Genomic DNA, 17,588 nt, shown 5'->3' with positions numbered 1-17,588 from the left:
CACGTTTATTCTCTCGCTGATGATGCTGTTTTATTCATGTGAAATAACACTGACTGTTGTTTTGAAGTCAGACCTAAGTATTATCTATTAACTTTGAACTGATTATTGTATTTCTAATATTCGAATTCTGTCTTCTGGGGACTGAGACCTTTTGGTGGTAATGAAACAGATAAAGTTTACTTTAACGTGTCTGAGAGTCATAATGTGGATCAGAATCAGACAGGGACCATCCTCTGGGGATCACATAGCTACAGTAAGTTTATGGGTATAAATTCTGACCAGATTTTACACTTTTGCCTGACATCCAGTGAAACGTCGTTCGGCTGCTAGCGGGTCGGTGTCATCACTCTCAGAGCGGACAGTACAGTAAGGCCACACCATGATCCCACGAACTGATCTATCCGTCCAAACAGCACGACACGTTTCCATAAAAAATACCCCGAGGTAAACACTGAGAACACACACACACACACACACACATTAAACAACTGTTGAAGCAAAACGAGGACAGACTGATCTGAAGGTTAGAAACGCGTGGTGTCAGACTTTATCCTGATTTAAACGGCGGCCATATTAGAACCAAGATGGCGTCACTGCTGAGCGCAGATTCACATTTTACATTTAGCTGCTGCTGTCCAATCAGAATGAAGGATGCTGCTCAGGGATTCATAGTGTGTGACGTCACTGATAGTTACATATTTAAAAGCGGTGCGCTGTCTGCAGAGCGCCCCCTGTGGGACGGGAGGGTCAGACGGAGGCGGTCCTCTCCTGATCGTGTTTCTAAGATTCACGTCCTCTTTTTGCTTCCGCACACCGATACTCAGACACCCATGCAGACACACACACGTGTGCTCACACATCTATACACCTACATGTGAAACACACACTTTTCATATTCCACATCAAATGAAGTTTGTACAGAATGTCAACAACAGAAAGACACTGGTGCACAGCATGAGTGTCCATGTGGGGACCCTGTTCACCCGCTGACGAGGTCTGAGGGGAAGGTGGCAGTGTGTGTGTGTGTGTGTGTGTGTGTGTAGTATAGATCTCTTGCCACAGCCGAGGTCCAGGGCAGTGATGAATTGAGCTGACAAACACTGTGGAAGGATCCGACCCATCTGTCCGGCCCCGTCCCCTCTCTGCCAACTTCAAGACTTGTTGTCTGAGTGTGTGTGTGTGTGTGTGTGTGGAGCTAGAGCCAGTGGTCTCCCTGTGTTTTTTCATCCCAGCTGTCTCAGATCCAGAAAAGCTGGAGGGAGTGAGTCTGAACACACACACACACACACACACACACACACCCTGCAGACACACAAATGAAGTCACTGTGATCCAAAATCCCACGAGTGTGTGCGTGTCTGTGTGTGTCGTTCTCATTCTGTCCCACAAACAGGTCCTTCCTTTCCTGTCCGTCACGGTGTGTGTGTGTTCCTCCTCCAGAAGGTCCTTGATGATGTTTAGGAGTGTGTGTGTGTGTGTGTGTGTGTGTGTGTGAGAGTTCACATGTATGACAGCAGAGTTGTGGACACACACACAGTCACAGCGATGAGAAGAGGAGCTGATTGGCCGCTGCTGCTTTCGGACCCTGCAGAGTCCTGAGAGTCCATCGGCCCCTGAGCCAGGAGGACCTGGGCACACAGAGAGGGGGGGGGGTGTACAGTTTGGATAAAGTTTGTTGTATTTTAATAAATCAGCTGTAAACTTCCCCTGCATGTGGACATGACTGTGCCGTTAGTCACCATTAGACTATGATAAGTGTTATTTTTATAATAACAATGCGTGGTCACCAGAGGAGTGCTGTACTGTGGCTTTAGTTGTCGTAACAAGCGTTTGAACAGGCTGAGTGGGCGGAGCTAGACGGGCCCCCCTCAGCGAGGCCCCCTGCTGTCACTGCAGAGTTCTACCTTTAATGAGTTGTTGTGTTTTACAGTGTGACGGCGCCCTGACTTCATGTTTCACTAAAGATGTCCAGCAGAGAGGGTGTGTGTGTGTGTGAGTGTGTGTGTGTGTGTGTGTGTGTGCGTGTGTGTGTGTGTGTGTGTGTGTGTGTGTGTGTGCGTGTGTGAGTGTGTGTGTGTGTGTGTGTGTGTGCGTGTGTGTGTGTGTGTGTGTGTGTGTGTTTGTGTGTGTGTGTGTGTGTGTGTGTGTGTGTTAGGCTCACCTCCTCACACTCAAAGTCGTCAGAGGGGACACACTTCTGTCCTCCGTCCTGTAAGACAACAGAAGACCTCACAGTCTGCACCATCCCAGCACGTCATAATCAGATGTTTATCATGTGAACCAATCAGCGTCCTCTGAGGAAGCACCGGCTGTGTTTCAGTGTGAGCCACATGTCAGCTGAGGATGGCGGCCGACCAACACGCGGCAAAGCCTCCGTGCAGACATATTGATTATCGATCAGACAAATATCAATATTGTTTTTTTACATAACGTTCAGTTTGTCCAGCTGCAGAGTTTTCTCAGGAACAAACCATTGATAATGAAGCACTGATCACACACACAAACACACACACGCACCACAGCGTCTATCTCCCATCCGCCTCTTTGTCAGCGCCTCATTAGCATATCTCCTCCTGTTGCCTGGGTGGGAGAGCCAATCAGATCTTATCACTCAATAAAGAGGAACACTAGTCTTTTCAGCGGTGAGCCGCCGGGAGACGCCGTCATCACATAACACACAGATGATTATCATGGCGCAGTGACCTCGGCCGACACACACGCCTCCGCCCCACACTGCCTGCTCTGGAAAATGATACAATTCAGGAAACAAATTCGAACAGCGAGCAGGAGGTAATACCCAGAATCCACAGGGACGCAGCGGCGGCACGCTGGACGCTTTTCCCATGGTTTCAGATGGAGCCGCCCTCCACATTCAGGCTGTCACACTGCAGGTACACACATGGCTGCTGCAGGTCGCCTCCAACCAGCTCAGAGCTGCAGGTCCAGGTCCAGGTCCAGCGCCCCCTGCTGTCTGAACGGTGTTTACATGCATATCTGAAAAAACTTAAAGCAGCTTCCTCACAGACCGGCTGTGGGCCTCTCTGTGCTGCTCCATCACCCCGATGGAGACTCGGACTGGTGGTGTTTACTGGAGGTGTCCAGGAGGACCTGAGAGGATCAGTGAGCAGCAGACACCACAGCGGTGCTGCGAGGACGCCTGCTGGACGGGCCTCTCTGTCCAGCCTGAGGCTGAGTGAGGACACTACAGCCGCTGCAGGCAGCTCAGTGCAGCCTGCATCCTGAGACGAAACAGGTTCATGAACGTGACTCCGAGCGGCTTCAGGTGACCTCTACACAAGAGTCCCAGGAAGAAGTCATGAAACCTCAGGCTGCTCCATCTGATGACACAGCGACGCCACGGCTCTGCACCCTACAGCTCCTACCACCATCACTGTTCATCATCATCAGACGTTCTGATGGTCCTTGAATGCATCGTTTAACATTCTGAGCTCCAAAAAGATTCAGTGCAATCTAAAAGTCCTGCCCTCCTCAGCGACCAGCAGGAAGCCATGATGGACCCACATGTTAGCAGCGGTCACATGACAAACGTTCAGCGAGTGGTTGGTAACATTTACATTCTTCTGAAATCAATCATTTCTGTCATTCTGCCTCAGACCTGCTTCATTTACATATTCAGCTTGAAGGTTTGCTGACAGAAACATCATGTGACCTCTGACCTCTGACTCCTCTCTGCCTGTCAGTGAATCCTTGAAAACAGTTTTCTTTGTGGGACAGTGAATCAGCGTCAGACACACCTGACAGCTGTCCTACACTGAAACACACTGAAGCTGTTCATGTCACGGTCACCTTCAACACAGTGTGTGTGTGTGTCTGTGTGTGTGTGTGTGGTGTAACACACAGGTCGACTGCCTTTCAATAAAAAGCACAGCTAAGCTAACACTAGCTTCAGTCGGTGTTGCTCACCTGATCCGTCTGTGTGCTAAGCTAAGCTAACCACAGCGTACACAGCTTCATCGTCATGTCTGCAGCCTTCTATAATTCATGCGTTAACTCTCCTACATCATGGACACCAATGACTGTGACCTTTGACCTGCAGCCTGCATAATGGGTGCACAGAACGGACTTTCAGGACAACACTGATGTGTGTGAAGGTGAAGCAGAGCAGCAGCAGCAGAGCAGCAGCAGCAGCAGCAGAGCAGCAGCAGCAGAGCAGCAGAGCAGCAGCAGCAGCAGAGCAGCAGCAGCAGCAGCAGAGCAGCAGCAGCAGAGCAGCAGCAGAGCAGCAGAGCAGCAGCAGAGCAGCAGCAGCAGCAGAGCAGCAGAGCAGCAGCAGCAGCAGCAGCAGCAGCAGCAGCAGCAGCAGCAGCAGCAGCAGCAGCAGCAGAGCAGCAGCAGCAGAGCAGCAGCAGCAGAGCAGCAGCAGCAGAGCAGCAGCAGAGCAGCAGCAGCAGCAGCAGCAGCAGAGCAGCAGCAGCAGCAGCAGAGCAGCAGCAGCAGAGCAGCAGCAGCAGAGCAGCAGAGCAGCAGCAGCAGAGCAGCAGCAGCAGAGCAGCAGAGCAGCAGAGCAGCAGCAGCGGCTCAGATTCACATCACACACCTGATGTTATTAATAATACAGATTATTATCGATGATGTGAAATGATGGTGGCAGCGAAACACACACACAGATATATCCATGATGTGGGCCAGTGTTTCTCAAACTGTGGGCTGTGGACCGGTCCCGGGCCGCAGAAATGTTACAACCGGGCCGTTCAGTTAAACTGGACGGAGGTATTACCAGGACAGCTGGAGTGTCCACACTGAGCTTCAAAGCTGGTCTTCAGGAAACCCTCAGGGGGCGCCACAACCACCTCTGTCTACAGTCTGAGCTCCTGACTGCTGACATCTGTCCAACGATGGCGGCAGAGCTCCTCACAGTGCGCTCATTTAGCCACAGGAGACTCAGCAGCCTGTCCCATGTTTACTGCAGGGTGGGACTCTTATTCTGAGGGGCTCCAGCCCGCCTTCACCCCAGTTACAGGAAACAGCTCTTTGATGCTAAGCTAGCTGTGTTTGTGTGTTTGCTGCTGTCACTGACCTGCAGGTTGGCGCAGGTGGAGAACACACAGGCGCTGTCTATGGGCTTGATTGCATTGCCGTGCAGAGAGGGGGCGGGTTTGGAGATGACGGGCGGCCGGGCGGGCGGCAGGAAGGTGGCCGCCGGCTCGGTGGCCGGCAGGGCGCCTCCCTCTGCGCCGTACCCAAACGACTGGATGGCGTTTTCTGCAAACACACCGAACCCAAACTATTAGCAATCAATTACTGATCACAGCTTTTCATAACCAATAATCATGTTAACAAATAAAGATGTAGTTCTATTCCAGCACATTCACTCAAAACAAAACATTGATTATTGATTGACTCATTAGTCCGTTTATTAAAAACATTTTAAAGAAATCAATATCAGTCCTCAAGTCATTTCGTGTCTTTTAAACTGATTTCAATGATTTGTTAATGCTGATAAATGAGCTTGTGCATGTATTGATCGATCATCAGAAACAAAGGTATTGATCCCAAATCTGTCATTTCAGTAACTAAAACCTGCTCTGGTGTCTGCGAGCTAATTGCTGTAACTGATCAGCAGAAACCGCAGTGATCGATCGCTCTCAGGGTATCGATGTATTGATCAGTGTGTCCTCACTGAGGCAGGTGTTGTGGGTGAAGTCTCGGTGGAAGGCGTCACACTCGGCCTCCTGATGGCCGCTGCCCCTGCAGGTGCACCACAGGCCGATGGTGATGTTGGACGGGCTGTTGTCGCTGTAGTTTGGTGTGACGTCTGAACCTGAGAGGGGGAGGAGGAGGAGAGAGGGAGGAGGAGGAGAGAGGGAGGAGGAGGAGAGAGGGAGGAGAGAGGGAGGAGGAAGAGGGGGAGGAGGAGAGAGGGAGGAGGAGAGAGGGCGGAGGAAGAGGGGGAGGAGGAGGAGGAGGAGGAGGAAGAGAGGGAGGAGGAAGAGGGGGAGGAGGAAGAGAGGGAGGAGGAAGAGAGGGAGGAGGAAGAGGAATCAGAATCATTGGACTGGAAGGACACGAGTCACCTGCAGCGTGTTTCTCCCTCAAATGACACCTTCACTGTTTGTGTGGTAAATGAGACACACACACACACACTCACAGACACACACACACACACTCACAGACACACACACACTGACAGACACACACACACACACACACACTCATACACTCATACACACACACACTCATACACACACACACATACACACACACACCTCAGTTCTGTGTAAAACTCACCGATGAGGCCCACGTAGGACATGAGGCAGCCGTGGTAGTTGTCGTGAGGGCAGCCGGTGACGCTGTGAGGCGTCACCTGACAGTTCATGTGGAAATCAGCCAGTCGAGACCTGCAACAAAAACAGACACACAACTCAGACTCTGACACCACAATGAGTCCTAACACCCAGAAACATGTTAGCATGTTAGCATGTTAGCACTTCCTGTCGCCTCAGTGTGTGATTTGAATGCTAGCATGGGTTCATAGCTTAGCATTAGCCTTTAGCTTCTGGTGATCATCTTCAGGCTTCAAACATCATAAGGTGGAGTTCATTCTGCTGAACTACACCTGAGAGGATCAATAACTGTATTGATTTACTGCGATAATCCAGGGGACAGTGGAGGACTCTGATTGGCTGTTTGTAGAGAGATGCTGACTTCCTGGTCAGCCTATAAAAACCTTTGTATGACCTGAAGGGACTGTTCATGCAGCTTCTACTGTAACACTATGAAGTACGATTATGCTAATGAGACATTGTGAGTCTGTCAGCTCCGTGCGGCTCAGAGGTCATTCTGTCTGTCACAGTGAGTCAGTGTCAACATGAACCACGTCAGGTAGATCCACCGCCCCGAGCCCACCCACTGTGAGTGAGTGTGTGAGTGTGAGTGTGTGTCTGTGTGTGAGTGTCTGTGTGTGTGTGTGTCTGTGAGTGTGTGTCTGTGAGTGTGAGTGTGTGTATGAGTGTGTGAGTGTGAGAGTGTGTCTGTGAGTGTGTGTGTGTGTGTGTGAGTGTGAGAGTGTGTCTGTGTGTGTATGAGTGTGAGTGTGTGTATGAGTGTGTGAGTGTGAGAGTGTGTCTGTGAGTGTATGAGTATGTGTGTATGAGTGTGTGTATATGTGTGTGTGTGAGTGTCTATGTGTCTGTGTGTCTGTGTGTGTGTGTGTCTGTGTGTGTGTGTCTGTGTGTGTCTGTCTGTGTGTGTCTGTCTGTGTGTGTGTCTGTGTGTGTGTCTGTGTGTGTCTGTGTGTGTGTCTGTGTGTGTGTCTGTCTGTGTGTGTGTGTGTCTGTCTGTGTGTGTCTGTCTGTGTGTGTCTGTGTGTGTGTCTGTCTGTGTGTGTCTGTGTGTGTGTGTGTCTGTGTGTGTGTCTGTGTGTGTCTGTCTGTGTGTGTCTGTGTGTGTGTCTGTCTGTGTGTGTCTGTGTGTGTGTCTGTGTGTGTCTGTCTGTGTGTGTCTGTGTGTGTGTCTGTCTGTGTGTGTCTGTGTCTGTCTGTGTGTGTGTCTGTGTGTGTCTGTGTGTCTGTGTGTGTGTGTGTCTGTGTGTGTGTGTCTGTCTGTGTGTGTCTGTGTGTGTCTGTGTGTGTGTGTGTCTGTGTGTGTGTGTCTGTGTGTGTCTGTGTGTGTCTGTGTGTGTGTGTGTCTGTGTGTGTGTGTCTGTGTGTGTGTCTGTGTCTGTCTGTGTGTGTCTGTGTGTGTGTGTGTCTGTGTGTGTGTGTCTGTGTGTGTGTGTGTCTGTGTGTGTCTGTGTGTGTGTGTGTGTGGCGGCTCTGAACACCCTGCTGGAAGTAAAGGCTGGTTCCTGCGGCCTGATGACTTCAGTTCCCTCCATCATATGTTAATGCAGCACAAACTGTCACAGCCATCACTGCAGCGCCGCTGCTCCACTTTCTTTGTCTCTGTGCTGCTCCCTTCTTCTTCTTCTTCTGTCTGTTTAAGGTGAATGATGGCGTCCAACATGACATCATATCTGAGAGGACCAATTAGCTTCCAGGAAGTGAGGAGAACAGCCGAGTGTGTCCTCACAAACACAGGAGGTGTGTGAAGGAACGAGCGGCTGACACACGAGTGTGTGTCTGTGTTCGCTTGTCCGTTAGCTGCAGAGAGTGATGCAGTCTGACAGGACGAGTGTTTGACCTCAGCACAGAGGTCAGTGTGTGTGTGTGAGAGAGAGAGAGAGAGAGACAGAGACAGAGAGAGAGAGAGTGTAAATGTTTACTGTCACACTGAGAGGACTTGTCTCACTTCTGATGACAAAAACACTGTAAACACAAACCGACATCATACACAATAACTCCTCCCCCTAGTTTGTGTGTTTGTTTTGGAGCTGCCAGCACTGTAAATATGAATGTGTGTGTGTGTGTGTGTGTGTGTGTTTATGTGTGTGTGTGTGTCTGTGTGTGTGTGTCTGTGTGTGTGTGTGTGTGTGTGTCTGTGTGTGTGTGTGTCTGTGTGTGTGTGTGTCTGTGTGTGTCTGTGTGTGTGTGTGTCTGTGTGTGTGTCTGTGTGTGTGTCTGTCTGTGTGTCTGTGTGTGTCTGTCTGTGTGTCTGTGTGTGTCTGTGTGTGTGTCTGTGTGTGTGTCTGTGTGTCTGTGTGTGTCTGTGTGTGTGTCTGTGTGTGTGTCTGTGTCTGTGTGTGTGTGTGTGTGTCTGTGTGTGTGTCTGTGTGTGTCTGTGTGTGTGTCTGTGTGTGTGTCTGTGTCTGTGTGTGTGTCTGTGTGTGTGTGTCTGTGTGTGTGTCTGTGTGTGTCTGTGTGTGTGTCTGTGTGTGTCTGTGTGTGTCTGTGTGTGTGTCTGTGTGTGTGTCTGTGTCTGTGTGTGTGTCTGTGTGTGTCTGTGTGTGTGTGTGTGTGTGTGTGTGTGTCTGTGTGTGTGTCTGTCTGTGTGTGTGTGTCTGTGTGTGTGTGTCTGTGTCTGTGTGTGTGTCTGTCTGTGTGTGTGTGTCTGTGTGTGTGTCTGTGTCTGTGTGTGTGTCTGTGTGTGTGTCTGTGTGTCTGTGTGTGTGTGTGTGTGTGTCTGTGTGTGTGTCTGTGTGTGTGTGTGTGTCTGTGTGTCTGTGTGTGTGTGTCTGTGTGTGTGTCTGAGTGTCACTTCCACCCACAGCAGCAGATCATCAGTTTCATAGTCATTGTCTCTTTAAATGTTTCATGACTCTTTAGTTTGAAACATGAGGGGTTAATACGAGGCCCTGGTATCTGGGCTCCTTCACAGGTGAGTAATCAGTGATGAGGACTCAGACTGTGAGCGGCGACAGATGAAGGTCAGAGCCCCGCCCCCCCACAGGCCTGGTTAAAGTTTCATCCAGACCATCGACCAGCAGCGAGGAGCCTCTCTCTCCTCTTCATCACATCCAGCAGAAAAATACATGAAAAAATAAACATGTCTGAATAAGACATGATGAAGAGGTTAATGAGCAGCAGCTGCTTCAAACAGCGCCACTTATAAAGGACGCCATGCTACAAAGCTACAAAGCTACAAAGCTACAAAGCTAGCGTATCCAGCTGACTGCTCACAGTGGCTGTAGCTCTCAGCTGTTACTAGATCACATCACATGACCACATGCCATCGATCAGCAGCTGCAGGACACGGCTCCACTCACAGTGTGATTAGACACACCCTCATTATTGACTGTCAGGAAGCACCACACACACACACACACACTCTGCACACACTACACACACACACTCTGCACACACACACACACACACACATCCAATTACCTCCAGTGTAAATACTCACAAATACATTAACTCTGCTGTAGCTTCTGTGTGTGTCTGTGTGTGTCTGTGTGTGTGTCTTTGACCCTGACTCGTCGGTCATGGTGTAACAGACTCAGATCCCTCGAGTGTTATTCAATTATCATGTCTGCTTTAACAGGGAGGAACAAAGCACACACACACACAGACACACACACACACACACACACACACTCTGAACAGGCCTTTAAATAAGCTTAGAACAGCCAGTGTTCAGTGTGTGTGCAGAGTGTGTGTGTGTGTGTGCAGTGTGTGCAGAGTGTGTGTGTGTGCAGAGTGTGTGCAGAGTGTGTGTAGTGTGTGCAGAGTGTGTGTAGTGTGTGCAGAGTGTGTGTGTGTGCAGAATGTGTGCAGAGTGTGTGTAGTGTGTGTAGAGTGTGTGCAGAGTGTGTGTAATGTGTGCAGAGTGTGTGTGTGTGTGTGCAGAGTGTGTGTTACTTCCCCTGATGTATTTCTGGACAGAACAGGAACTGAATCTGAGAACAGCTCATGTCCTTCTGTCCAAACACAGACTGTCCCTTTGTGTCTTCGGCAGGACAAACAGAAAAGCATCATGTGGACGCTTCGTCTCACTTTACCCACAGCTGGACACACAAAGACGCGAGGACACGAAACACGATACGACAAAGTACACAACGTACACACTGTGGACATTATGGAGAGAAAGACGCTCCATAAAGTCTGTGTTCATGTTGTTAATGATGATGAACTATTGATTATTGAATCATTGATCAGATCATTCTTCTTTTAACGTTGACTTCCTGTGGATGATGTCACATGACCGTGCTGCCATGTTTGAAATGTTCTGTGATACATGCAGCGCTGTCAGAGAGAAGTCTGTGTGTGTGTGGTGACCCTTTCAGACCTTCAGCAGGGCCACACACACACACACACACACACACACACACACACACACACACACACACACACACACACACACACACACACACAGCTTCACTAACAGACTTGTCTCCATGTTTCAGGATAGGTCAGATGTGAGGATTTCTGTGCATCAGGTTCCTCATGACCCCATCAAACCGAGCACACTTGCTCTAATGACAGTGGTATGTATGCAAACACACACACGCACACACACACACACACACACACACACCCGTGCACTGAGGCGTGTGGAGCTAAACTGTTTCTCCAAACCCGGCAGCAGCAGCTGAGCTGTTTTAAGGCGAGCGAGCCAATCTAGTGACGGCAGCGCTCCATTACACGGTCAGTGAGGTGAGGTGGCGGCGTGATGGAAATAGCTGCCTCTTTTCTGTAGGTCACAGAGGACGCCGCAACAGGCCCGCTCTCACTCCGTGTGTGTCTGTGTGAGTGTGTGAGTTTACACAATGATCCAGCTCATTTCCTCGGAGCTGGTCCGGCTGGTTTACAGCAGAGATGAGGAGCAGAGAGCGAGTCTTTAAGGGCGAGCTCGGCCCGCGCTCACCGACCAGGAAGTCATATAAGCAGAGGTGACGGCGGGCGAGCGATCAGCCGCTGAGAGAGAGAGAGGCGACCTGCTGCTCATGAGCTATGCAAATATGTAAATATGCAAATGAGCAGTCCCACTCAGGGACTGTTAATTAAAGAGAACATCAAGACAAAACAAAGCAGCTAATCACCAGACAGATGTACACACACACACACACACACACACACACACACACACACACACACACACACACACACACACACGTGTACAGCGGGGTTAAACTGAAGTCTGCTGCATTAACGTCTCATTTCCAGCACACGACGCCATAAATCAGAGCCCAGAGCGTCCTGCTGCTCGTTTCCTTTTACACACCACCACACAGAGACTCACACACTGCACACACACATGGAGATGATCACAGGTCACACACTGACTCACACACACACTCTACCTGCAGCCACTCTGTGCTCTGCTGGATAATTACAGGGGTGGGCCCACACACACTCAGAGATCTTCAGCTTCCTAAACACACTCACAAGTAATCACGGGCTGCAGTTCCTGCAGCGTCCACTGGAGGCGGTCAGCCCACACACACCTGCACGTTAGAACAGCAGTACTAACAGCACAGAGCGGCCTCACTGTGATGACACACTGATTAACAGCAGAAACACCAGCGCCCCCTTCAGGAAATGATTCACAAACATAGATCAGACCCAGCTTCTCCAGGAGTCATCACCACACAGACCCCAGAGGGACAGTGTCTGTGTCCTCCTACCTAAATACCAAATAATCAGAGCAGAGCTGAGCTGCCGGCGGCGGCAGGTGTGACTGCGTCTTATTTGAAATGCTAATAAAGTTCTTCAAGAACCCGAGCCGCAGTCCACAGCCTCTCTGCAGGCGTCTGCTGCATCACTCGTGGCAAAGACCATATTTAATTACTCTTTCTGTCAATCAGAGCCACTCCCCCGGCAGCCTCTTCCTCCCGCCTGCTCTCAGCCTCAGCGGGAGACGAGCCGCCCTGAGAGGACGGAGGACCCGGAGGACGCAGAGATCCCTGTGATTATGCAGCGCTCTGCGCTCCATCCGAGGTTAATGGAGGCTAAAAGGCAGAGAAGGATTCCTTTTACAGGCAATCAAACATGATTCATGCTCCGTGAGAGACGCCGGGTTCAGCCGCTACCTGCACACGGAGCGCTGTGGACAGGCTGTGGACGGGCTGGGGACGGGCTGTGGACAGGCTGTGGACAGGCTGTGGACGGGCTGGGGACGGGCTGTGGACGGGCTGGGGACGGGCTGGGGACGGGCTGTGGACAGGCTGTGGACGGGCTGTGGACAGGCTGTGGACGGGCTGTGGACGGGCTGGGGACGGGCTGTGGACGGGCTGTGGACAGGCTGTGGACGGGCTGGGGGGGCAGCCCTCTGCCACATGGCTGCGTTTTTATCTCTCCGTGTGTCCTGGTGATTTATCCTCTGTAAGCCAGGCGTGCTCTGAGAGACACCGACTCACAGGCCGCCAGCCTCTGCAGGGACGAGGCGGGTCCACACTGACCACGCTCCACTGGGCCCACATCACACCCCCTCAGTCCAGCTTCAGGTGGTCTGGACCAATCAGAGTCTGGGCAGGAATAAACCCATCATTTCTCAAATTCTCCTCACAATGACAACAATCCTCCACACACACACACACACACACAGGCTAACTGCTGCTAGCTCCTCAGTGGCTCAGCTGAAGCTTCTGAGAGAAGAAGGATGTGAAGGGTTAAAGGCTTCACTTCACCCGCCGTCTACACGTGTCACTGTTTACATGTTCACATCTGAGCGTGCTCCATCAGCGCAGGAGGAGGCGGTTACCACGGGCAACCAGGCTGCATGATTCATGAAGTACATTTACTCAAACACACTGTGTGTGTTCGACATCCATTCAGGAGTCTGGAAGAATCTAGAAAAGAATAAAAATCATGAACTCTCAGCATGATCACGGCTCGCTGACTCAGTCTCTGCTACAGCTGCTGTGAGAGGGTTAATCAAACAGATCCAGACCGTCAGAGACAGGAAGAGGAACATGTGGAAGGTTCTGGAAAGAAAACCAGTGAGAGACGAGTCTGAAGAGCCGAGAACAGCTGCAGAGACACTAGAGAAGGACTGAACCAGGTCTGGACCTGAAGAGTCAGAGAAGACCTGCACAGGAATGGACTGCCGAGAAGACACCTCCAAACCAGACTGAGGTCTGCTAGAGACCACCAGGAGACAGACCAGACTGAAGTCTGCTAGAGACCACCTGGAGACAGACCAGACTGAAGTCTGCTAGAGACCACCTGGAGACAGAGCACACAGACTGAAGTCTGCTAGAGACCACCTGGAGACAGACCAGACTGAAGTCTGCTAGAGACCACCTGGAGACAGACCAGACTGAAGTCTGCTAGAGACCACCTGGAGACAGACCAGACTGAAGTCTGCTAGAGACCACCTGGAGACAGACCAGACTGAAGTCTGCTAGAGACCACCTGGAGACAGACCAGACTGAAGTCTGCTAGAGACCACCTGGAGACAGAGCACACAGACTGAAGTCTGCTAGAGACCACCTGGAGACAGAGCACACAGACTGAAGTCTGCTAGAGACCACCTGGAGACAGACCAGACTGAAGTCTGCTAGAGACCACCTGGAGACAGAGCCCACAGACTGAAGTCCTCTGGTCAGATGAAGCTGAACTAGAGCTCTGTGCTCACAGAGATGTTGTCTTCACGTGGAGACAGAGAGGAGAGGAGAACAGGCTTCATACAGTCAGACCTGGTGGAGGCGGGATGCTGCTGTGAGCCTCTGTCCCTGCTGTACTCAGGTGTTACAGATGCTGTGACAGTGTGAAAGGATGCAGCTCCTGCACCTGATGAAACCCTCGCACTGAGAAACCTTCCTTCCACTGAGCGTGACGCCATCTTGTTAATCCTGTGAAGTCAAACTTTGTCTCCAGACACACAGAGGTAAACAGTCCCGCAGCAGATGGGCCTGTTTTCCATCCAGATGGTTCAGAGAGTCCTGGAGGATTCTGGAGGCTCCTCCTGAATCAGCCTAAGTGTCGCTGAGCCGCCCTCTGGGCTCTGAAAGGTCGGCTGGTATTAAACCTGTGAGTGGAATGTAATGTCACACATGAGCCACGCACACCCAGGCTGAGCGAGGCACCATCCACACGTTACCTCGCTCCACCCAGCTATGCTGCTAACACGTGATTAGCATGTTAATGAAGCATGCTAATCCACACAGAGGTTTGACATGAACATCTGGATCTGGACCTGTTTCTGCTGAGGCGCTCAGACACTGAACTGAGCGTCTAATTCAGAGGAAGCTGCAGCGTGCTCGACAGGAAGAAAGAAGCAGCATCGCCCCACAGACCGCAGGGAGGTGGTGTGACCTGCAGGCGGAGTGACGGGCGGAGCTGATGGTTTCACTGCCTGATGACACCGTTAGCTCCTCCTCACTGTGTGACATCACACACACACAACATCACCAGACCCGACCCCACTGACCCACCACCGCCACCTCACAGGGGCCCCCAGCTCCAGCTGGAGGTCCACAGGGATCCATCCTGGGACCCATGGGTGGAGGTTATTATATATGTCAAGAACACACAGTTCATCAGACTAAAGTGAGGACAGTTTGAAACATGTCGCTGTGGTGCTCGCTGCTCAGACTGAGGCCGCGCCCCCCCGGCCTGCCTCCATCACTGCTCAGCTCATATGTATGCAGGGAGCAGACAGCCAATCATCTTTCTCCCTCTGAAGGGCACCTGGGCTGTAGCCACTTCCCCACTCCAAGCCTCTCTAACCTTTAAAGCAGCAGCTATCAATCAGCTGTGTGGTTCTGACCCGAGAGTGTCAGACTTCTGCCAATTAAGCTCTTCAGCTGCTGATTTCACTGATTAGTTCTGCCCGGCTGGCTCCGGATCAGCGCCGGCTGTACGCTCTGTGTGTGTGTGTGTGTGTGTGGCGGCTGCTCACCTGCAGAGGGCGTCGGAGCGGCAGGTGCGCCGCAGCTCCATGCAGTTGGGTTTGTGGCGCTCCTGGTGGGAGCAGGACGGGACGATGGTGCGGCGGCGGCGCTCGGCACACGCCTGGTCCGGACAGGAGCAGAAGAGCAGCGGGTAGCTCAGCTCCCACGAAACCCGCTCGAAGAACTGACGCAGGGCCTGAAAAGAGACAGCCTGTCAGTCTGTGCAGCGCCCCCTGCTGACGGGACTCCAAAGATGATGTGCACAGCTCAGCAGAAAGCTCTGATGCTGTCTGGCAGGGTTAGGGTTAAAGGTTATTAACCTCTTCCTCCTGCTAGCAGCTCAGACCTTCATCACCTTCATCATCAGCACAGACTGAGTCACATGGTTACTGAAGTAAAAGTATTGGTCCTCATCCCGACTGACCTTCTGACACCTCTTCCTGCTGCATGGCTCCTGATTGGCCAGCGATGGCTGCGGGGGCGTGGCCTTGCTGCAGACAGAGTTGTAGGCAGACCGCAGACGTTTACACGTCTCGTTGAGGTTACAGGCCTTCGCTGCGTCCAGACAGGGGTTACAGGGTTTCCCCGCCTCAGAGCAGGGGCTCACCTTCGACAGAGACGAATCTGAGAGGACAGAAGAGAAGAGGTGACGTCAGCGAGTTCTACAGCTGTGCACACACACACACACACACACACACAGATGGAGTCACATGTGAGCAGCAGTCACATGACCAACACTCAGAGAGTTTCTGTCTGAATACCTGAGTTACTCTGCACACACACTCTGCCTGCAGACAGGATGGAGCTGACCAATCAGAGCACTCTGACTGATCATGTGATCATGTGACAGGACCCTTTACAGGAGTGTTTGTTCAGTTGCCCTGGCGGCGTCTGATTGGACGGTGTGTGTTGATGTGGGGACACACACTCAGCTTCATATTAACATCATGTCTATATTTATACCTGAGATTAAAGCGCCCACACACACACACACACACACACACACACACACACACACACACACACACACACACACACACACACACACACACACACACACACACACACACACACACACACACACACACACACACACACACACACACACACACACACACACACACACACACACACACACACACACCGTGACACATGAGGAGCGGGGGGGTGGAACCGTGTCTTAATCTGTGCTGTTTCTGTGGTTATGGTCCCTGAATGCATCATGTGTGACGAGCTGCTCTGTAAAAGATGAAGTTAAATAAAATGAAATAAGGACTGATGGACTGCTGGACAGGCGGCCCGGTGGACAGGCGGGCCGGTGGACAGGCGGGCTGGGGGACAGGCGGGCTGGGGGACAGGCGGGCTGCCGTCACTGGACTCTTTTAGTCACAGGTTGTGAAATCTGGATTTCCTCTTCATCACTGGTGTTTGAACTTCATGATGTCAGATGTTTTGCCGTCACTGTGCCCAGTGTTGTGCCTCACAGGAAGCCTTTGATTCCTCTGCTCTTTACCGGGAGGCATGCGTTTAATCTGTTGTTGCTGTTTGCTGATAAAATGTTAAAAGAAATTCAGAGAAATGTCATCATCCACACTTTAAAGGGCTTTCCTGGGCCAAGGTTACACTTGTCTTTCCCATTACAGTTGTGTAATTGGATGTTGTGAGTGTGTCAGTGTGTGTGTGTGTCAGTGTGTGTGTCAGTGTGTGTCAGTGTGTGTGTGTGTCAGTGTGTGTGTCAGTGTGTGTGCGTGTGTGTCAGTGTGTGTGTGTGTGTGTGTCAGTGTGTGTGTGTGTCAGTGTGTGTGTGTGTGTGTCAGTGTGCGTGTGTGTCAGTGTGTGTGTGTGTGTGTGTGTGTGTCTGTGTGTGTGTGTCAGTGTGTGTGTGTGTGTCAGTGTGTGTGTGTGTGTCAGTGTGTGTGCGTGTGTGTGTGACAGCGACACGTGTGATGTCAGGGAGGTTAGAACACACACCCAGAAACGCAGCTTTTCCATCTGATATCACAGCAACAGACGAGTCTGCTCTGAGCGCGCTCAGTCTGCGCTCGGGAACGCTGCAGCTAAACGTCTTTTAGCCTCTGAGCTAATGTGCTGTGTATCATACAGAGCTGGAGGGAGAGGGGTGACGGAGAGGCCACCACTGAGAGCTGTCATCACCTCCGTCTGATGTCACATGTAATTAAACAGAAGATGGCCACAATTACTGTGTGTGTGTGTCTGTGTGTGTGTGTCCACTGTGTTCACTCAGAGCTTCACACACTGTGTTGTTTCCCCCTGCAGATAACCTTGGTGCTCATCAGAATGAACAGACACACAGAGAGAGAGAGAGAGAGAGACCAGGCACACACACACACAGAGACACACACACACACAGACGCACACACACACGCACACACACACACACACACAGACGCAC

The 17,588-nt window shown here is 51.4% G+C and overlaps 1 protein-coding gene across 1 annotated transcript in view; it reads right to left on the bottom strand.

The window, feature by feature from the left end:
• Positions 1-243: 243 nt before the first annotated feature.
• The window catches only part of gfra2b (GDNF family receptor alpha 2b), a 45,416-nt gene continuing 28,071 nt past the window's right edge, over positions 244-17,588 (bottom strand). Inside the window, exons 4-10 of the mRNA XM_028418539.1 lie at positions 15,600-15,799; positions 15,184-15,371; positions 6,250-6,359; positions 5,642-5,782; positions 5,039-5,223; positions 2,162-2,209; positions 244-1,628 (exon numbers count right to left, since the gene is read on the bottom strand). Of these exons, the coding sequence (XP_028274340.1) occupies positions 1,500-1,628; positions 2,162-2,209; positions 5,039-5,223; positions 5,642-5,782; positions 6,250-6,359; positions 15,184-15,371; positions 15,600-15,799 (1,001 nt within the window). The 3' untranslated portion in view covers positions 244-1,499. The remainder of the gene's footprint in view (positions 1,629-2,161; positions 2,210-5,038; positions 5,224-5,641; positions 5,783-6,249; positions 6,360-15,183; positions 15,372-15,599; positions 15,800-17,588) is intronic.

This window comes from Parambassis ranga, chromosome 12 (genome assembly GCF_900634625.1).
Source record: "Parambassis ranga chromosome 12, fParRan2.1, whole genome shotgun sequence".
Classification (NCBI taxonomy): domain Eukaryota; kingdom Metazoa; phylum Chordata; class Actinopteri; family Ambassidae; genus Parambassis; species Parambassis ranga.
This window is presented reverse-complemented; position numbering and strand designations above follow the sequence as displayed.